The sequence below is a fragment of the Pseudophryne corroboree genome, chromosome 4 (assembly GCF_028390025.1).
Source record: "Pseudophryne corroboree isolate aPseCor3 chromosome 4, aPseCor3.hap2, whole genome shotgun sequence".
Classification (NCBI taxonomy): Eukaryota; Metazoa; Chordata; class Amphibia; order Anura; family Myobatrachidae; genus Pseudophryne; species Pseudophryne corroboree.
Genome location: NC_086447.1, coordinates 337,172,390 through 337,191,884, shown reverse-complemented (window position 1 = coordinate 337,191,884; position 19,495 = coordinate 337,172,390). Strand labels below are relative to the sequence as shown.

Here is a 19,495-nt window from a genome sequence, read left to right as displayed (position 1 = left end):
ATTGCCTAGTTTGCCTATGCCTATGGCCGGCTCTGATTGCCCCACAGTGCCCCCCTCCCCTGCTCCTCACCGCTGTTGTTGCTGCTATGTGAGGGGAGGAGAGCGCAGCACCTCTCCTGCCATTCAATGCTCAGTGAAGTCCATTCCCGACGTACTCTCCTCCAAATTTTCCTCAGATGAGCTACAGGATCAAGGGAAGAAGTCTGTTGCTGCAGGATGTCAAAAGCGTTAGACCTAGGATGTAAACCCGAGAGACAAAAGAAGGGTGACATGATGTAGAAGAGTGACTGGAATTATTATATGCAAATTCAGCAAATGCCAGATGGTCCACCCAATCGTTATGGTACTTGGTAACATAACAACGGAGATACTGTTCAAGAGACTGGTTCACTCGCTCAGTCTGTCCATTGGATTGTGGATGATAACCAGAGGACAGACTAAGATTAATATCCAAGGCTGAACAGAAAGCTCGCCAGAATCGAGCAATAAACTGAGTTCCTCTGTCGGAGACGATGTCCTGTGGTAATCCATGTAATTTAAAGATATGTTGGATAAACAAGGTTGCCAATTCTCTGGAACTGGGGAACTTGCGAAGAGGAACAAAGTGAGCCATCTTACTGAACCGGTCTACCACAACCCAAATGGTATTGTACCCTGATGACTTAGGAAGATCAACCACAAAGTCCATAGAAATATGGGACCAAGGTCTTGAGGGAACCGTAAGAGGCAGAAAATGTCCCATGGGAGCTTTACGATGAGTTTTATGTTGAGCACAGATCTCACAAGCAAGAATGAACTCTCTAACATCTTGACACATAGAAGGCCACCAAACTGAGCGAGACAATAAATCCAGAGTCTTAGAAATCCCTGGATGGCCAGAGACTCTTTTTACATAAAATTCAGATAAAACTGCTTTCCTGTACTCTTTAGGGACAAAGAGGAGTCCTGAGGGAGTCCCCATGGGTGCAAGAGACTGTTTGGCTTGAATCTGGGAGACTAAATCTTGAGCAAGACCAGCATGGATATTGGGAACAGGAATAATTGGTTCAGAAGAGCAGGATGAATTTTGAATTGGAAGGAAGCTTCGTGACAAGGCATCTGCTTTAAGATTCTTTGATCCTGGCCAATAGGAGATCACATAGTTGAATCTAGTGAAGAATAATGCCCATCGTGCCTGTCTTGGATTCAGTCTCTTGGCTGATTCAATATAGGATAGGTTTTTATGGTCAGTGAGGATTGTAATCACTTGTCTCGCCCCTTCCAACCAATGCCTCCATTATTCTAGAGCCCACTTGATAGCAAGCAGTTCACAATTTCCAACATCATAGTTGGCTTCGGCAGGAGAGAACTTTCTGGACAGAAAAGAGCATGGGTGAAGTTTAGAATCCACGGGTTCTTTCTGCGATAGGACTGCTCCCACTCCCACTTCCGAAGCATCCACTTCCATAACAAAAGGCAGGTCAGGATTTGGATGACTAAGAACAGGTGCGGATATAAAGGCTTTTTTTAACTTGAAAAAAGCTTGTAGATCTGAAGGTGACCAATGTGACGGATCCGCACCTTTCTTGGTCAAAGCAACAATAGGTACAACAATGTCTGAAAATGAACGAATAAATCTCCTGCAATAGTTAGCGAATCCAAGAAAGCGTTGTATAGCTTTAAGGTTAGTAGGTTGTGCCCAATCTTGAATTGCTTGAAGCTTACTGGGATCCATGGAGAACCCCTTGGGAGAGATGATGTAGTCTAAGAAAGCGACTTCCTTCACTTCGAATTCACATTTTTCTAACTTGGCGTATAGCTGGTGCTCCCAGAGCTTTTGCAATACCATCTGGACATGGACTCGATGCTGCTCAAGTGACCGTGAATATATTAGGAAGTCATCCAAGTAGACCACAACAAATTTCCTAGGAATTCTCGGAGCACATCATTGATAAAATCTTGGAAGACGGCAGGAGCATTTGACAATCCAAATGGCATAACAAGGTATTCATAATGTCCAGAATGAGTGTTGAAGGCCGTCTTCCACTTGTCACCGGCCTTAATTCAAGGCAAAGGATAAGAGTTCTTAACAGTGATTTTGTTGAGTCCTCTATAATCAATGCATGGACGTAAGGAGCCGTCCTTTTTTGCCACAAAGAAGAATCCTGCTCCTACTGGTGAATTTGAGGGACGAATAAACCCTTTGCTTAGGTTCTCCTGAATATAGTCCTCCATAGCTTTGGTTTCTGGCAAAGAAAGAGCATATAATATACCCTTAGGTAATTTATCTTCGGATACCAGACTGATGGCACAGTCATAAGGTTGATGTGGGGGAAGAGTATCTGCCTCTTTCTTGGAGAAGACATCCGCAAATGAATGATATGGAGTTGGTAGCCCCTCTTGAGAGCATTGCACTGTCAAGGACAGACATCTTCCCGTACATTCTGTTCCCTACTGTAAGAGTTCTCCTGTCTTCCAGCAGATGGATGGATTATGGGATTTCAACCATGGAAGCCCTAGGACTATGGAAGCCATGGGGCAATTGACAAGGAGGAAACTAATCCTCTCCGAATGCAGAAGACCAGTAGTTAAATGAACAGGAGGAGTTTGCTGAGACACTTGCCCACTGAGAAGGGGGTTACCGTCAAGGCCAAAAATAGTCACAGAAGGCTTCATCTTTAGTATAGGAATGTTCCAGGACCGTGCAAAAGAGATATCCATAAAGTTGGCAGCTGCACCACAATCAACGAAAGCCTTGACTGCAACTTGCTGAGTAGGTAGACTAATTTGAACTGGAAGCAAGACTGAATTTTTAGGAGAGATTCCAGCCAGACCCAGGAGTAACTCCTCTTTTACCCCTGGGTCTTGTCTTTTCCCAACTTCAGGGTACAAACATTAGCAAAATGACCCTTTGCTCCACAATATAAGCATAGGCCCATCGATCGCCTACGGGATTTTTCCTGAGCAGAAAGACGAAAGACCCCAATCTGCATGGGTTCACTGGAGTCTTCGGCTTCTTCCAAGGCTACTGCTGAGGGAGATGGTGACCCTCCTCCTTTCTCCATCCTCCATTCCCTGATCCGACGATCTACTCAAATTGCTAACTGCATGAGCTTGTCCAGGGTTTCAGGAGTAGGATACTGGACAAGGTAGTCTTTCATTTGCTCAGTGAGGCCTAAGCAGAACTGACTTCGGAGGGCTGGGTCATTCCAACCACTATCACTTGCCCATCTGCGAAACTCAGTGCAGTATACTCGGCCGTGTTTTTCCCTTGTCTCAGGGCTCGTAAGTGAGCCTCTGCAGAAGCTGCTCGGTCCGGGTCATCATAAAGAATTCCTAGGGCGCTAAAAAAGGCATCCACTGTGTGCAAGTCGGGATTCTCCATTTTTAATCCGAACGCCAAGGACTGGGGTTCCCCCTGCAGGAGGGAGATGATGATACCTACTCGCTGAGCCTCAGAACCAGACCATAATGGCCGGAGTCTGAAATATAGCTTGTAGCTATCACGGAAATTCTGGAACTGTTTCCGGTCACCTGTGAACCGATCTGGAAGATGCAGCTTTGGTTCAGGCCCAGGAGCCAATGACCTGCTAGTTTCTTCCTGGGTGGAAACTCGGAGCTTTAGATCTTGCAGTTGCTGCGTCAAATTTTGTATTTGACCAGCCAAGATTTGAGCTGGATTTTGCTGTGACGGGTCCATGCCCAGGAAGTGGTGGGCCAGTTATAATGTCAGGAACTGGTGCAGAATCCAGAATTTGGGATCAGGTACCAAGTGGTTAACGTTACCCAGAAAAGAGGCGCGGAGTCTAACACGCCGGGAGGTTTTCACCAGGGAACCTCGCAAGGGGATATGGGCTTTGCGGCTTCCGACGTGCAGGTCGCGGCCCCCTGTCTGGGTCACTTGATACCTGAACTGGACTAGAGTTATGGTAGAGGTGTTGTATATGACAAACCGCAGAGATACGCAGGTACAAACAGGAACTGGAGAAGGTGGCAGGGTGCGCACGGCCAGATGGTAAACTGGGGCCGTGGAGATGGAACAGCAGCAGGAACTCTAGGAGAGACACAGGAGGTAGCGGCACACGGACGGACTGGGGTGCAGACACTTGGAGACAGGGTAACGGCAGTCAGCAGGATGGTGAAGCTGGAATTCAATACAGGAACAAGGCAAAACCCACTGGACAGATGAACTGAGACCAGAGAGGAACCAGAGAGCAGAACACCGCATGGAGTAGCTATAACTGGCAAAGCCTCTTGGGATTGAGAGGCTTAAAAGAACAGGCTGGACCAATCAGCTGTGAGCACCAGACAGGCCCCCAGTAATTGATATAACATGCAGCTGCAGTACAGACTGAGCAGGCTGACAAGCTGAATAGTAGTTTTCAGGTAACCAGCTGTAATTACAGAATCCAGACACCTGTGAAGTCAGTTGCTGAGTGTAGGAGCTGAGGCACTGGGAGACAACTATGCAGGAGCTAGCTGTGACCTGTAGTTCCACAAACTGAAGCAAAGGTAAATCATAACAATAACTAACAAAACATGAGTGCTCAGGATTGTAACAGTGACATAATGTGAACTAGGGTACTACTTTGGTTCAGAAAATGAGCAAGGGCACTATTATTGGGCATAAATTTAACAACTCCTGTGGTCTCTCTCGAATAATTGGGGTAGGGGTCCCTTCAAAATGTTTCTATGGGGCCCATAAGGTTCTGGCTATGCCTCTGGCACAGGCATTGTGCCTATAAATGGCCTAGAGCTGAGCCTCTAGGAGGATTCCACCCTGGAGGCCAAGTGCACGTGGATGAAAAAAAGATTTAGCTTACAGATGTAGCCATGCTCATCTTTGCTACAATGCCGCATGTTGCAGCACAGCTTACTGCATGGCATACCGGGCTGCGACTATTCACAGCTGGCAATCTCTCCATAAATTCCTAATGGAATTAATGGAGCAGTCGCCAGCTGTGAATAATCACAGCCTGGCACATCATGCAGCATGCCACATTGCAGTAAGATGAGCATGGCTACATTTGTATCTGCAGACTTTGAATGACACCCAGGTGAGGCCTTAACCGATCCTTTCTCGCCTCTCTGGCAACTTTTACCTTGTTCTCTGGAATCTTCTTTCCAGATCATGCTGCTTCTTCTTCCTTCTGTGATGTCTTGTGGCTTTTACTCTTCACTGGAGCGCCTCTTTTTCTGTTCTCAACCATCAGAATGCTAGATATTGCAAGTAGGCAAGGTGGTAACATTGCCAACCAAGATTGGCTATCGGTCCCAAAATGTAAACTACTATGATAATCCAATCCACTGCTAACTTTATGGACAATAGTGAATCTTACAGACTCACTACTAGCATAACCAGGAGTCTGTGTGGATGGCCAACACTTACCAGAACAAGGGGATCAGGTAAGTCTTTAAATTTTAGTGCTGGCTCTATTCTGCTACCTGCCAACACAATTCTAATCTTTGTACTAAACTTTAAAGAATATAAGAGATTTCTTAAGATAATTTTACATACCAAAATAGTTGATTTGTATAAATTCTATAAAACTGTTGTTCAATGTTCACAGAAATGTTTCCTGAGTAGCCAGTGGTCAGCAACTGGCCTCTTTTGTGGTATTGATCATTAGTCACCATAATAAGTTCATGTTATAATATTTTTTTATCATTTAGGTGCCAGTGGAAGGAATCATCATTCTGCATCAGTTCCCCTTCTCCTCCAATTTGCAACGCATGTCTGTGATCACTCAGGTTATTGGCGACAGAAACTTAGCATTGTTCATGAAAGGAGCACCAGAAATGGTCATCCGTTACTGTAAGCCTGAAACAGGTAATAAAGCAACATAAGCAAAAGATAATATAAAGGTAAAAAAGGCTAATGCAAAAATATAGCATCAAAACCCGTCATGGGTTTTGGTTTTGGATCTGTATCTCCTTCATGTGTTCGATTTGTATTTTTTTTTTTTTTTTTTTTACAAAATTGATACAAACAGCTAAAATCACAGAATTTGTGCCTGTTTTTGTTCCTACGGTATTATTAACATCGGTAACATTAATTTCCACTCATTTCTAGTCAGTTGTGACCACCTCACTGCTCACAATATTGGTTTCATCCAGTTTAGACCAAAAGGTTGCACTGAGGTAGCTGGATGACTAATAAGCTAAGCGACAGCAGTGGGCGACATAAACATAAGGCACTTAAACTTCCAACATGGCACATCTAGAAAACAGAAAGGCACTGCAGTGGCAGACAGAGAGGCAGTTTAATAAACTATGAGCATGTTTGTCGTCTACTCAAGAAGACAATCATCAAAGCTCCAAACTGCGCATAATGCAAAGAAAAGAGGCGCATGATATAATTGTCCTTGGGCCCTTCCACCCCTCCCACCCAACTTTATGTTGTATAAATTAAACAGAACATACACAGTTTACCAAACAATCACTTCAGCGAAAGGGACTGCCACTTGTAGCTGAAATGATTGGTTTGTTTGTGCCCCCACAAAACAAGTTGCCAGTGGGCAGTGGACATTGCTGCCAATGATCTCTATGTGTACAAACTGGCTCTGCATAGGGAAGATGTCATCATCATCATCATCATCATCATCTGATTCCTCACCCACATCAGTGTGTACATTGGGGGTGATTCCGAGTTGTTCGCTAGCTGCTTTTAGCAGCATTGCACACGCTAAGCCGCCGCCTACTGGGAGTGTATCTTAGCATAGCAGAATTGCGAATGAAAGATTCGCTTATTTTCTCGTAACGATTACCCCGCAGTTTCTGAGTAGCTCCAGACTTACTCTGCCACTGCGACCAGCTCAGTCCTTTACGTTCCTGGTTTGACGCCATAAACACACCCAGCGTTCGGCCAGCCACTCCCCCGTTTCTCCAGACACTCCCGCGTTTTTCTCTGGCACGCCTCCGTTTTTCCACAAACGCCGTGAAAACGCTGAGTATCCGCCCAGAAACACCCACTTCCTTTCAATCAGACTACGATCACTTCAACAATGAAAATTCTTTGTTCTGCAGTGAGTAAATCAACTAAGTTTTGAGCTAAAATACTTAGCACATGCGCACTGCGTACCATACGCATGCACATTTTCGCATTAATCGCTCCGTTGCGAAAATCGGCAACGAGCGAACAACTCGGAATGACCCCCATAGTCTTCATCACACGCTATTAATTCGTCCCCGCGGGAATCCACCACTACATTTTTGCACGTAATTGCCAGTAAAGGTCTTCCTCATGGAAAATGTAATTCATTTTGATGAACATCCTCTTTTCCACATTTTGGGGAAGTAACCTCCTACACCGATTGCTGACAAGGTTCCCGGCTGCACTGCAAATTCTTTCTGAGTACAAATTGGAGTTGGGCAACTTAAGTAAAGCAAAGCCAGTTTGTACAAGGGCCTCAGATTGCCTTTTTTTGTCCTGCTAGTAGTGAAACGGACTGTCTGACATGACTATTTTGATGCTAGCACTATAATAATCATCAACCATGAATATTACACTGTGAAGTTTGGCCTACAACATCACAATACGTGTATGAATATTAAGCTGCGGTAGATTGACAGAGCACCCATGGACGGACATAACAGCCTCTTGTTGGACACAGCAGCCCCTTGATGGATGGACAGAGCACCCCTGGAGGACATAGCAGCCCTTTGATGGATGTACAGAGCACCCATGGAGGACTCAGCAGCCCCTTTGTCACACACAACAGCCCTTTGATGGAGCGACAGAGAACCCCTGGATGGACACAGAAGTCCCTTGTCAGGCACAGCAGCCCCTTGGTGGATGGACAGAGCACCCCTGAACAGATACAGCAGCCCCTTGATGGAAGGACAGAGCACTCCTGGAGGACACGGTAGCCCCTTGATGGACCGACAGAGCACCCCTAGATTGACAGAGCACCCCTGGATGGTCACAGCAGCCCCTTGATGGACAACACAGCACCCCTTTATGTACAACACCCCTGAATATGGACCAGATACAGTTGGGGTACTACCTACAGTATCGCAATACATGTATGACTATTATTACACTGCGGTCTGACCGGCAGTGTTTCAGAAAAATAATAGTGTAGTTCACTGGGTTATAGCACAAAAATAATAATAATAATAATATATATATATATATATATATATATATATATAACTTGTAGATTCAGCCCGGCACTCCTGTTAGTAGAATTAAATGATTGCCCAGGTGCCCTCAGTGTATGGTTGTAATGCGAAGAAATAATCCGCGGCACTCAGGGTCTTACAAAAAATCGATGCTTGTATTTAGAACATCAATGAGGATCATTGATGTTCTAAATACAAGCATCGATTTTTTGTAAGACCCTGAGTGCCGCGGATTATTTCTTCGTATATATATATATATATTTCTCTTACGTTCCATTTAGTACCATGGGGTATAGATAGATGGGTCCACTAGGAGCCATGGGCACTTTAAAAGTTTAATAGTGTGGGCCCCTCCTACCAGACATTTTAGAAAATGTGCCCGGAGGAGCCGGTCACAGCTAGGGGAGCTCCTAGGAGTTTTCTTAGTTTTATTGTTTTCTGAGTTTGTTAAGGTTACAGGAAGGCTGCTGGCAACAGCCTCCCTGCTTCGTGGGACTTAGGGGAGGGAGTAGGAACCAACTCTAGAAGTTAATGGTTATCTATCTCCGCTGACGGGACACTGAGCTCCTGAGGGTGCTGATCGCAAGCCCACGAGGCGACCGCTCACTCCCGCAGCATGGCCACCACCGCCCAACAGAACCAGAAAATAGAAGAGTGGTGAGTACAGTGCCGGCGGCCCGGTTAGCGGGTCACCGGCAGGAATGGCGACACAAGGGTGGGAGCACAGCTTTGACAGGCAGCGCTCCGGCAGGCTCAGCAGCACACTGGGTTGGCACTTGAGGGTTGTCCTGGGCCAGCGCAATTCACCCTAAACTGGTCACTATGCTAACAGGGGCTAATCCCTGCTGTTAGCAACAAACACCTCAGGCCAGTATAAACAATTTATTGCGGGAAGCCGTGTGCCATTGCAAGGGGCGGGGCTTCCTCTCAGTGTGGATCCAGCACACACCAGCGCCATTATCTCCCTGCAGATCACAGTAAATAGATGCTGACAGGGAGCGCTGCCCTCCAGATAACTCCAGCTATACCTCTGCGGTACAAGGGTGTTATAGACAGGGGGAGGAGTGTGTTTATAGTGCTAATTGATCTATTAAGGTTAGTTAGTCAGTGCCGGGCTTTTATCATAATAACTGCCTACTGGGGCGCTATGTGGGTGGCTGGCTCCTTATATTCTGTGACTCTCTGAAGGTACTCTGGTGGAAACTGTGCCTTACATTTTCGTGTGTGTGTGTGTGTGTGTGTGTGTGTGTGTGTGTGTGTGTGTGTGTGTGTGTGTGTGTGTGTGAGTCATGCTTGCCTACCTGACCCTCTCCATGAGGGAGAAAATGCTCTGTTCCTGGACTTTCCTGGTAATGTATGATTGCCATCACCTGTGGTGAAACGCCTTTCTTATCAATTAACTAGCTCACCACAGGTGATGGCAATCATACATAACCAGGAAAGTCCAGGAACAGAGCATTTTCTCCCTCATGGAGAGGGTCAGGTAGGCAAGTATGGTGTAAGTGTGTATATCTCACATTACCATGTCTAAGGACTCTGTGTCCTGTGCTGCAGTGTTTATCTTCTCCTGTAGAGTCTATTCCATGTACTCAGGCCTGCAATGTGCTTTCCCAGATTCTTCAAATCAGGCTTACCAGCTTCGCTGAAAGAAAGTGCTATCATACAGGAAGCCATTCAAAAATTGGTTCAAACAAATGTCATTGTTCCAGTTCCACCTCACCAAGAACACAAGGGTTATTACTCAAAGCTTGTCAGGAATCGACTTACTGCAGCTGCATCTGTCCGCCGGTGCGGTCTCCATCTGGGGCTCCCATGTCTCACTGCCACTGGTCACCTTGTCACCAAATGTCATCCTGGGCCTAAGGACACTCCTGTTGTCATCAGGTGTGCATGCACACCGCGTTCCCGCCGGGCCGCGGCATGGGCGCCGCCATGACAGTTCCCATCAGCTCCTTCGCATCGGCCAATCCAGAGCTTGGCCGCACCTCCCCATTCACTCCCAGCCAGTATCTGCAGATCGGGGGGTATATCAGGAGCAGCAGGGTGAGTCAGTCCTTGCCTTGGACTTCGTGTCATTCCTCTGACCTGTGTCGCTGGCTCCGTTCTCCAGTTCCTCTGAGTTCCTACTCTGCCTTCCAGTCTGATCCTGCATTGCCGTGGAACCACAAGCACTAGCAACCTGGGTACTTGTGATTAATCCTCTTCAAGTTCCTCTGTGAATCTACTCTACATTCCAGTCTGGTCCTGTACTGCTGTGGAACTACAAGCACCAGCAACCCGGGTACCTGTGATCAAGCTTCATACCTTTACCAGCTACAGTGTGCTCCAGCCCTCTGCAGTAGAGACTTTCCTCCAGGTACATCTCGCTATCTTCACCTGTTCATCAGCCTGCAAGCTGACAGTGTTATTCAACCTGCACTGAGGATTTCAACACTTGTCTCCTGCAATTGTTACCTGGCTTGCTATTCTCACCATCATCCCTGCTGTGTTCCATGATCCAGGAACCTTCGGTTTCCACACCGATACATCGATCCCCTGATCGATTGTTACATACCATACAGACTTTGCCATAAGACTTTCAACTTCTTTACTACTTATTCATTATTGCATATCCTCTGTTACCATCAAGTATTCCTGCTGCCATACTACCTGTTAAAACTGTTTAATAAACAACTTAGCGCACATGCGCAGGAATCCTATCCGGCCTGCTCGTTTTCTCCATCCTTTTGTTATGATTCCTGTACTCCAGACCGGAGGAGATCTTACGGCAGGGATCTGAGTACAGGAAAATAAGCTGGTTGTGGGAGCTGGATAGCCTAGTAACCCCTGGCGCCCTAACTCCGTTGTCTCGCCCGTGTTATCAGAAATCCCCTGCGAGACTATGGTTGCTTGAGCCCATGGCAGCCGCGTTCGAAGGGCGGATTATGTCTGCCCAACCCCGATGCCCCCGCAGGTCTTAATGGGAGACAAGGGGAAGTCCGAGACAGGGTGATAACAAGGGGCCCTCTGACTAAGCAACCAGGCCAGGGGTTACAAGCTAACTAACTAAATCAAAAGGTATGTGCGGACTAGCCGCCAGGAAAAAGGACAACCAAGGATCCACTGATCCGACACTCCTATCCGGCACCGCCGGACACCAGAGTGGATCTGTGGAAGCGGAATCCTCCGCAAAGCTCCAGAACACAATTAAACAAAATAATAAACAGAAGCGGACAAGCCGCAACACACGGCTGCGCCGCGACTCACGAACACCACCAGATGTTAAAGGTGCTCGGTCAGACTCCAGGAACAGATGGTAACTTCCGAGTACAGGATCTCTGAGGACAGGAACAACCGAAAAGACCGGGACTGGGAACTCTCTGCAGCAGACACAGGCAAACAGGAAGCTATCACCGGCGTCTGTAAGAAGTCCTGAGGGTGCCTTTATTCAGGCACCCTCCAATCAGGATCCAGACAGGACAATCAAATAGAAATGCCGTGCAGCTTGCATGCTGCACGGCCAGCACATAATCAGGGTAATGAGAATAGACCCAGCAACGGGGAACGCGGCTGAACGTGGCGTCCCCGTTGCTAAGGTCAGAGCGGCTCCGTGCGCCCGGCGTCTTAGCGTTGCCAGGGAGCCGGCGGCTGAACGCGCACGGCGTCCCTGGTTGCTAGGCGCCGGGCCGCACGGCCGAGCGGACCCCGGCGCCTAACACCTTTCTCCACTGACCCACTAGCGCCCCCTCCGGGAACACAAACTAGACAGAATCTGACAGTAAGTCCAAGGCCGATGGACTCGGATAGTGGTCAGAATGTGGGGTCAGGGGACTTACAAAATCTGGTCTCTCGCTTGGATGGTCAAGAGGCTGCGCAGCAGCAGATGTTCCAATTCCTGCAAGGAATGTCCTCCCGTCTCGATACACTACAACAATCTCTGCCCAGTGCTCTCGTTCCTTCAGTTCCAGTCACCCCTGCACCTGCAAGTTCAGCGGGTTCTCCGTCACCGGCTGCATCAACTCCAGTGTCACGCTTGCACCTGCGCGTGCCCAGCAAATATGATGGCAGTCCCAAGTTATGTCGCAGGTTTCTTAATCAATGTGAAATTCAGTTTGAGTTGTTATCACACAATTTCCCCACGCCAAGATCCATGGTTGCTTACATTATATCACTGCTCTCTGGACCAGCCTTGAGTTGGGGTTCTCCTCTGTGGGAGCGTGCTGACCCTCTTATGAATAACTATACCGAATTTGTGTCAACCTTCAGACGCATATTTTATGAACCAGGTCGCGCAACATCAGCCTCTGCAGATCTTATCCAACTCCGTCAAGGTACCCGTAGCATGGGTCAATACATCATCCAGTTCCAGACGTTGGCCGCAGAGATTCAATGGAATAACCAAGCGCTGGTAGCAGCCTTCTGGCATGGACTCTCTGATCGAATTAAAGATTAATTATCCACTCGTGACATTCCTGAGCAATTATCAGATTTAATTTCTTTGTGTATCAAGTTGGACTCTTGCATTCGCGAACGCAACAGTGAGCGTGCTCTTAGTGAGCTCCGCAAGCCGAGAATGGTACCTCTGACACAATTTCAGCCTCCATCTTCTGATGAGCCTATGCAAATAAATAGGTCCCGCTTAACCCCTGAGGAGCGGTCAAGAAGACTTCGATAGAGACAGTGCCTATATTCACAATCTCTTCACAATCTCTTCTATTACTTTAAATTCTAGGACACTAAAACCAAGCAAGCCTCCTCTAACCCGCAGAAATACTAACAATATACATTTTCAACAACTTTCCACTTCTCTGCAACAACTGCTCTCACCAATCTCTACATTTACTACACCTGACACTGCTGTATTACACCTGCACCAGACCCTAGAGAGTGCCCTTGATGAAGTGGCTCCAGCTACCCATCACACTCCACGTAGGCTTAGATGCCAACCATGGCATTCTAAATCGACAAGACACCTACAAAAACTGTCACGTAAAGTAGAACGTCAGTGGTGGAAATCTCAGAATCCAAGTGACTTTCTCACATATAAGACTACCTACCACTCCTATCGTCAGGCCCTGGACACTGCCAAACAAACATATTTCCAATCTCTCATCTCTTATCATGCCAACAACCCCAAGCGACTTTTTAATACATTTAAATCACTTCTTTACCCTCCCTCACGTCCCCCACTAGCTACTATCCGTGCACAAGAACTTGCTTCCTACTTCAAGGAAAAGATTGATAAAATCCGAGATGAAATGGTATGCTCTAACTCAGCCAGTGACCTGCTCAATTCCCTACCTGAACCCTCTGGCACTTTCTCTTCATTTGATCCCACAAGTGAAGATGAAGTATCAACACTCTTTTCATCCTCCTACTCCACTACCTCTCCTATTGATCCTATACCCTCACAGGTCAGTAAAACTTTGTCTCCTGTGCTTATCCCAACCTTAATTAAAATCTGTAATCTCTCTCTCTCTACTGGTATCTTTCCCTCTCTGTTTAAACATGCAGTCATTACTCCCATTCTAAAAAAACACAACTCTGACCCAAACACACTCTCTAACTACCGTCCCATTTCTCAGCTACCCAGTCCCTCCAAGCTACTTGAGAGGCTTGCCTACACTCGCCTTACACACTTTCTTAACTCGCACAACTTATTGGACCCACTTCAGTCAGGCTTTCGTGCCCAACACTCCACAGAGACGGCACTGACCAAAGTAGTGAATGATCTAGTCACTGCTAGATCAAAAGGCCATTACACACTACTTATTCTTCTAGATCTCTCTGCTGCTTTTGACACTGTTGACCACTCTCTTCTCATACAAACACTACAATCCCTAGGTCTTCAGGACACAGCCCTTTCTTGGTTCTCATCCTACCTATCTAATCGCTCTTTCAGTGTTCACTTCTCTGATTCTACCTCCTCTTCTCTACCTCTATCAGTTGGAGTACCGCAAGGCTCAGTCTTAGGTCCTCTGCTTTTCTCAATCTATACCTCCTCTCTTGGTAAACTAATCAGCTCCTTTGGATTTCAGTATCATTTGTACGCTGATGATACTCAAATCTACCTATCCTCCCCAGATTTGTCACCACCAGTATTGGCTCGTGTCACTGGATGCCTGTCTGCCATTTCATCTTGGATGTCATCTCGCCACCTCAAACTCAACATTTCCAAAACCGAATTAATTATTTTCCCACCAGCTAAGAGTAGTTACCAACCTGATATCTCTATAACTGTTGACAATGCAACTATCCACCCCACCCCACAAGCTCGTTGTCTAGGTGTCACCCTTGACTCTGAACTGTCCTTTGTTCCACACATTCAATCTGTCTCTAAATCATGTTACATGCACCTTAAAAACATATCCAAAATACGCCCTTATCTTACACAAGACACTGCAAAAACTCTAATCCATGCACTCATCATCTCCCGCATTGATTATTGTAATAGTCTCCTTACTGGTCTTCCCAAACATAGGCTATCACCACTTCAATCCATTTTAAATGCAGCTGCGAGGCTAATCTTCCTCGCCAGACGTTCTTCATCTGCTGATCCGCTCTGTCAGTCCCTCCATTGGTTACCGGTTTTCTACCGTGTCAAATATAAAATACTTTTACTTACATACAAGGCTATTAACCAAACTGCACCATCATACATCACCTCACTCATCTCAAAATATCTCCCTACCAGACCTCTCCGCTCTGCACAAGATCTGCGTCTCTCATCCACATGTATTACCTGTTCCCACTCAAAATTACAGGACTTTACCCGGGCTTCGCCCACTCTGTGAAAAGCACTCCCACGCACAATAAGACTCTCCTTTAGTCTCCAAACCTTTAAACGTTCTCTGAAAACTCATCTCTTCAGACAAGCCTATCAAATTTCAGACCCACACACATAACCTTAACAGCTTCCCTATCAAGTTACATCCCCTCTGTACAGTCCACATAAACTCACATTTTGTCTTCCAACATTGCTGGGTGATCATATCATATACAACCCATTAAGAACCTAGCAACCTGGGGAACCATTATGTTACAGGTAGCATCTATCCTTGTGTATCAATGCCTATTTCCCTATAGATTGTAAGCTTGCGAGCAGGGCCTTCCTACCTCTGTCTGTCTGTCTGTCTTTGCCCAGTTTTGTTCTATAATTGTTGTTCTAATTGTAAAGCGCAACGGAATATGCTGCGCTATATAAGAAACTGCTAATAAATAAATAATAAATAATATTGTGCGGCTACAGGTCACCAAATTAGTTCTTGTACAGCGCGTTCGGGAAATGCCACATCCTGACTTGTAAAGGAGGAGTCAAGTTGGGATCTTCTAGACAAGCTCCTTCAATCCAAGATCTTATCCTTCCTGTGACTTTAGAGACTAGGGCTGGACTCCAGTCTGTATCTGCATTAGTGGACTGTGGAGCTGCCGGGAACTTCATTACTCAAGCTGCAGTTGACAAGTTCCATCTGCCTATCTGTGAACTCACATACCCAGTTTATATCACTGCAGTGGATGGTACTCGAATTTCCAAGGGTTCCATCTCTCATCAAACCAAGCCAGTGGTTTTGGGAGTCGGGTTCCTGCATTCCGAACTAATTGAGTTCTTAGTCATTCCTAAGGCAAGCCAGGAGGTCGTTTTGGGTATGCCCTTGCTCCAGCTACATAATCCGCAGATCGACTGGTCCACGTTACAACTGACTTCTTGGGGTTCACACTGCCATCAGTCCTGCCTAGCCCAAGTTCGTCCTGTAAGGTCTTCAGAAGTTAAAATTCAGTCAAGTCTTCCTGTGGCCTATCAAGATTTCTCTGACGTCTTCAGCGAAAAGGCCGCCAATGTTCTGCCGCCCCATAGAGAGTGGGATTGTCCCATCGATCTCATTCCCGGCAAGAAGCCACCTAGGGGGCGTACTTACCCGTTATCTGTAACTGAAACCGAGGCAATGAGTGATTACATCAGGGAGAATCTACAGAAAGGATTCATCCGCCCTTCATCTTTGCCTGCCGGAGCGGGTTTTTTCTTTGTTAAAAAGAAAGATGGAGGATTACGTCCGTGCATCGATTACCGGGGGCTCAACGATATTACCATCAAAAACAGCTATCCACTACCTCTCATCACTGAATTATTTGACAGAGTCAAGGGAGCCCGCATTTTCACTAAGTTAGATCTCCGCGGTGCCTACAATCTCATCAGGATTCGAAGTGGTGATAAATGGAAAACTGCCTTTAATACTCGGGATGGTCATTACGAGTACCTAGTAATGCCTTTCGGGTTGAGTAATGCCCTAGCAGTGTTCCAGCACTTTGTTAACGAAATTTTCCGTGATGTCTTGTATAAATATCTTGTAGTCTACTTGGATGATATCCTTATCTTCTCTCAAGATCTCTCCTCGCATCGCCAACAAGTTCGTGAGGTCCTCCGACGTCTTCGTGAGAACCGTCTCTACGGCAAGTTGTCAAAATGTACCTTCGAAGTTCCTTCCATACCCTTCCTGGGGTATGTAATTTCCGGATCGGATCTCCAAATGGACCCGACAAAATTAGAAACTATTGCTAATTGGTCCATTCCGAGTTCTCTTAAGCCCATTCAGCGGTTCTTGGGGTTCGCTAATTATTATAGGAAGTTCATCAGAGGATACTCAACTCTCATTGCTCCTATTACCAGCTTAACTCGAAAAGGGGCAGATCATTCCAACTGGTCAGAAGATGACTTGGCTGCGTTTCAGAGAATTAAGCAGGCTTTCATGTCCGCCCCAGTTCTGTCACAACCAGATATTAACAAGCCGTTTGAGTTGGAGGTAGATGCTTCTACAGTGGGAGTTGGAGCTGTTCTCTCCCAAGTAGGGGTTGATGGGAAGATTCATCCTTGTGGGTTCTTCTCTTGCAAATTCCTTCCTGCGGAAGCTAATTACTCCATCGGAGACCAAGAATTACTGGCGATCAAGCTGGCCCTTAAGGAGTGGAGGTATCTCCTGGAAGGGGCAAAGTATCCATTTAACATCTACACGGATCACAAGAACCTGCTCTACTTAAAGGCAGCCCAGTGTCTTAATCCTCACCAGGCCCGGTGGGCAATGTTCTTCTCTTGTTTCAACTTTAAGCTTCATTTCCGTCCAGGTTCTCAGAATACCAAAGCTGATGCTCTGTCCCGTTCTATGGGATCCGAAGAGGAGATTCCCGATCCAGTTCCTCATTCCGTTTTGAATCCAGTTGTGTTTGCCTCATCTCAAGTTACTCCTGTTCCGCCTCCTGGCAAGATTTTTGTTTCCCCTGAGCTTCATTCTAAGTTGTTGTCTTGGGCTCATCAGTCTAAGTTCACAGGGCATCCTGGTGTCCTAAAGACTTTTAAGTTCCTGTCTGAAACCTACTGGTGGCCTAAAATGAAGGTCGACATCAAGGACTTTGTGGCATCCTGCCCCAAATGTGCCCAGCATAAGACTCCCTGTCAGTCTCCGGCAGGTCAGTTACAACCGTTATCAATACCCAGCCATCCCTGGTCTCACCTGTCCATGGACTTCATCTCCGATCTACCCTCCTCTCAAGGATTCAATACCATCTGGGTAGTTGTCGACAGGTTTACCAAAATGGCCCACTTTGTTCCACTCCAGGGCCTTCCCTCGGCTCCAAAACTTGCTCAAGTCTTCCTACGGGAGATCTTTCGTTTACAGGGACTGCCTACTGAAATTATATCTGACCGTGGAGTTCAGTTCGTAGCAAGGTTTTGGAGAGCCCTCTGTTCTGCCCTACAAGTTAAACTTAAGTTTTCGTCACCCTACCACCCTCAGACGAATGGACAGACAGAAAGGGTGAATCAAGAATTAGAGACCTTCTTGAGACTTTATATTTCCTCTTCCCAAGATGACTGGGTAGACCTGCTTACCTGGGCTGAATTTGCTCACAACTTTCGCTATCTTACTGCCACGGAGACCACCGCGTTCTTTGCTGTATATGGGCAACATCCCCGTGTTCCAGATTTCCAAGATCTACCAAACATCGATGTTCCTGCAGCCACTTCTGTTCTAAACCAGTTTTCGTCAACTTGTAGGAAAATTCATGTTTCCCTTAAAAAGGCCTCAAGCCGTTACAAGTTCTTTGCTGACCGCAAAAGACGTGCAGTTCCCAGCCTAAAACCTAATGATAAGGTTTGGCTTTCCACCTGGAACCTTCGTCTCAGAGTGCCATCAATGAAGTTTGCACCACGCTTTATTGGTCCTTTTCCCATTGACAAAGTCATCAGTCCGGTAGCGTACAAGCTCAGATTGCCTCCTTATTTGCGTATACCTAAGGCCTTTCATGTCTCTCTCCTTAGACCCTTGATCCTGAATCGTTTCCAAAAAGCTCTTCCCGTTGGCCCCAAAGTACGAACTCAAAGGGGCATTGAGTTTGAAATAGAGAAGATTCTGGATTCTCATTGCTGGTATGGTCATCTGCAATACCTTATCGACTGGTCCGGCTATGGTCCTGAGGAGAGGAGTTAGGTAAATGCTACAGATGTCCATGCTCCAAGGTTGATACATGTTTTCCATAGAACTCATCCTTCCAAGCCACGTGGGTGTTCGGTGCCCACCCGTATAGGAGGGGGTACTGTCAGGAATCAACTTACTGCAGCTGCATCTGTCCGCCGGTGCGGTCTCCGTCTGGGGCTCCCATGTCTCGCTGCCACTGGTCACCTTGTCACCAAATGTCATCCTGGGCCTAAGGACACTCCTGTTGTCATCAGGTGTGCATGCACACCGCGTTCCCGCCGGGCCGCGGCATGGGCACCGCCATGACACTTCCCATCAGCTCCTTCGCATCGGCCAATCCGGAGCTTGGCCGTACCTCCCCATTCACTCCCAGCAAGTACCTGCAGACCGGGGGGTATATCCGGAGCAGCAGGGTGAGTCAGCCCTTGCCTTGGACTTCGTGTCATTCCTCTGACCTGTGTCGCTGGCTCCGTTCTCCAGTTCCTCTGAGTTCCTACTCTGCCTTCCAGTCTGATCCTTCATTGCCGTGGAACCACAAGCACCAGCAACCTGGGTGCTTGTGATTAAACCTCTTCAAGTTCCTCTGTGAATCTACTCTACATTCCAGTCTGGTCCTGTACTGCTGTGGAACTACAAGCACCAGCAACCCGGGTACCTGTGATCAAGCTTCATACCTTTACCAGCTACATTGTGCTCCAGCCCTCTGCAGTAGAGACTTTCCTCCAGGTGCATCTCGCTATCTTCACCTGTTCATCAGCCTGCAAGCTGCCAGTGTTATTCAACCTGCACTGAGGATTTCAACACTTGTCTCCTGCAATTGTTACCTGGCTTGCTATTCTCACCATCATCCCTGCTGTGTTCCATGATCCAGGAACCATCGGTTTCCACACTGATACATCGATCCCCTGATCGATTGTTACATACCATACAGACTTTGCCATAAGACT

General features: G+C 46.9%; 1 protein-coding gene across 1 annotated transcript in view; it reads left to right on the top strand.

Annotated features, from left to right (window-relative positions):
* Positions 1-19,495, top strand: part of LOC134909503 (probable cation-transporting ATPase 13A4) — a 309,055-nt gene that overhangs the window by 121,054 nt on the left and 168,506 nt on the right. The window contains exon 16 of the mRNA XM_063916438.1: positions 5,653-5,809. Within this exon, the coding sequence (XP_063772508.1) occupies positions 5,653-5,809 (157 nt within the window). The remainder of the gene's footprint in view (positions 1-5,652; positions 5,810-19,495) is intronic.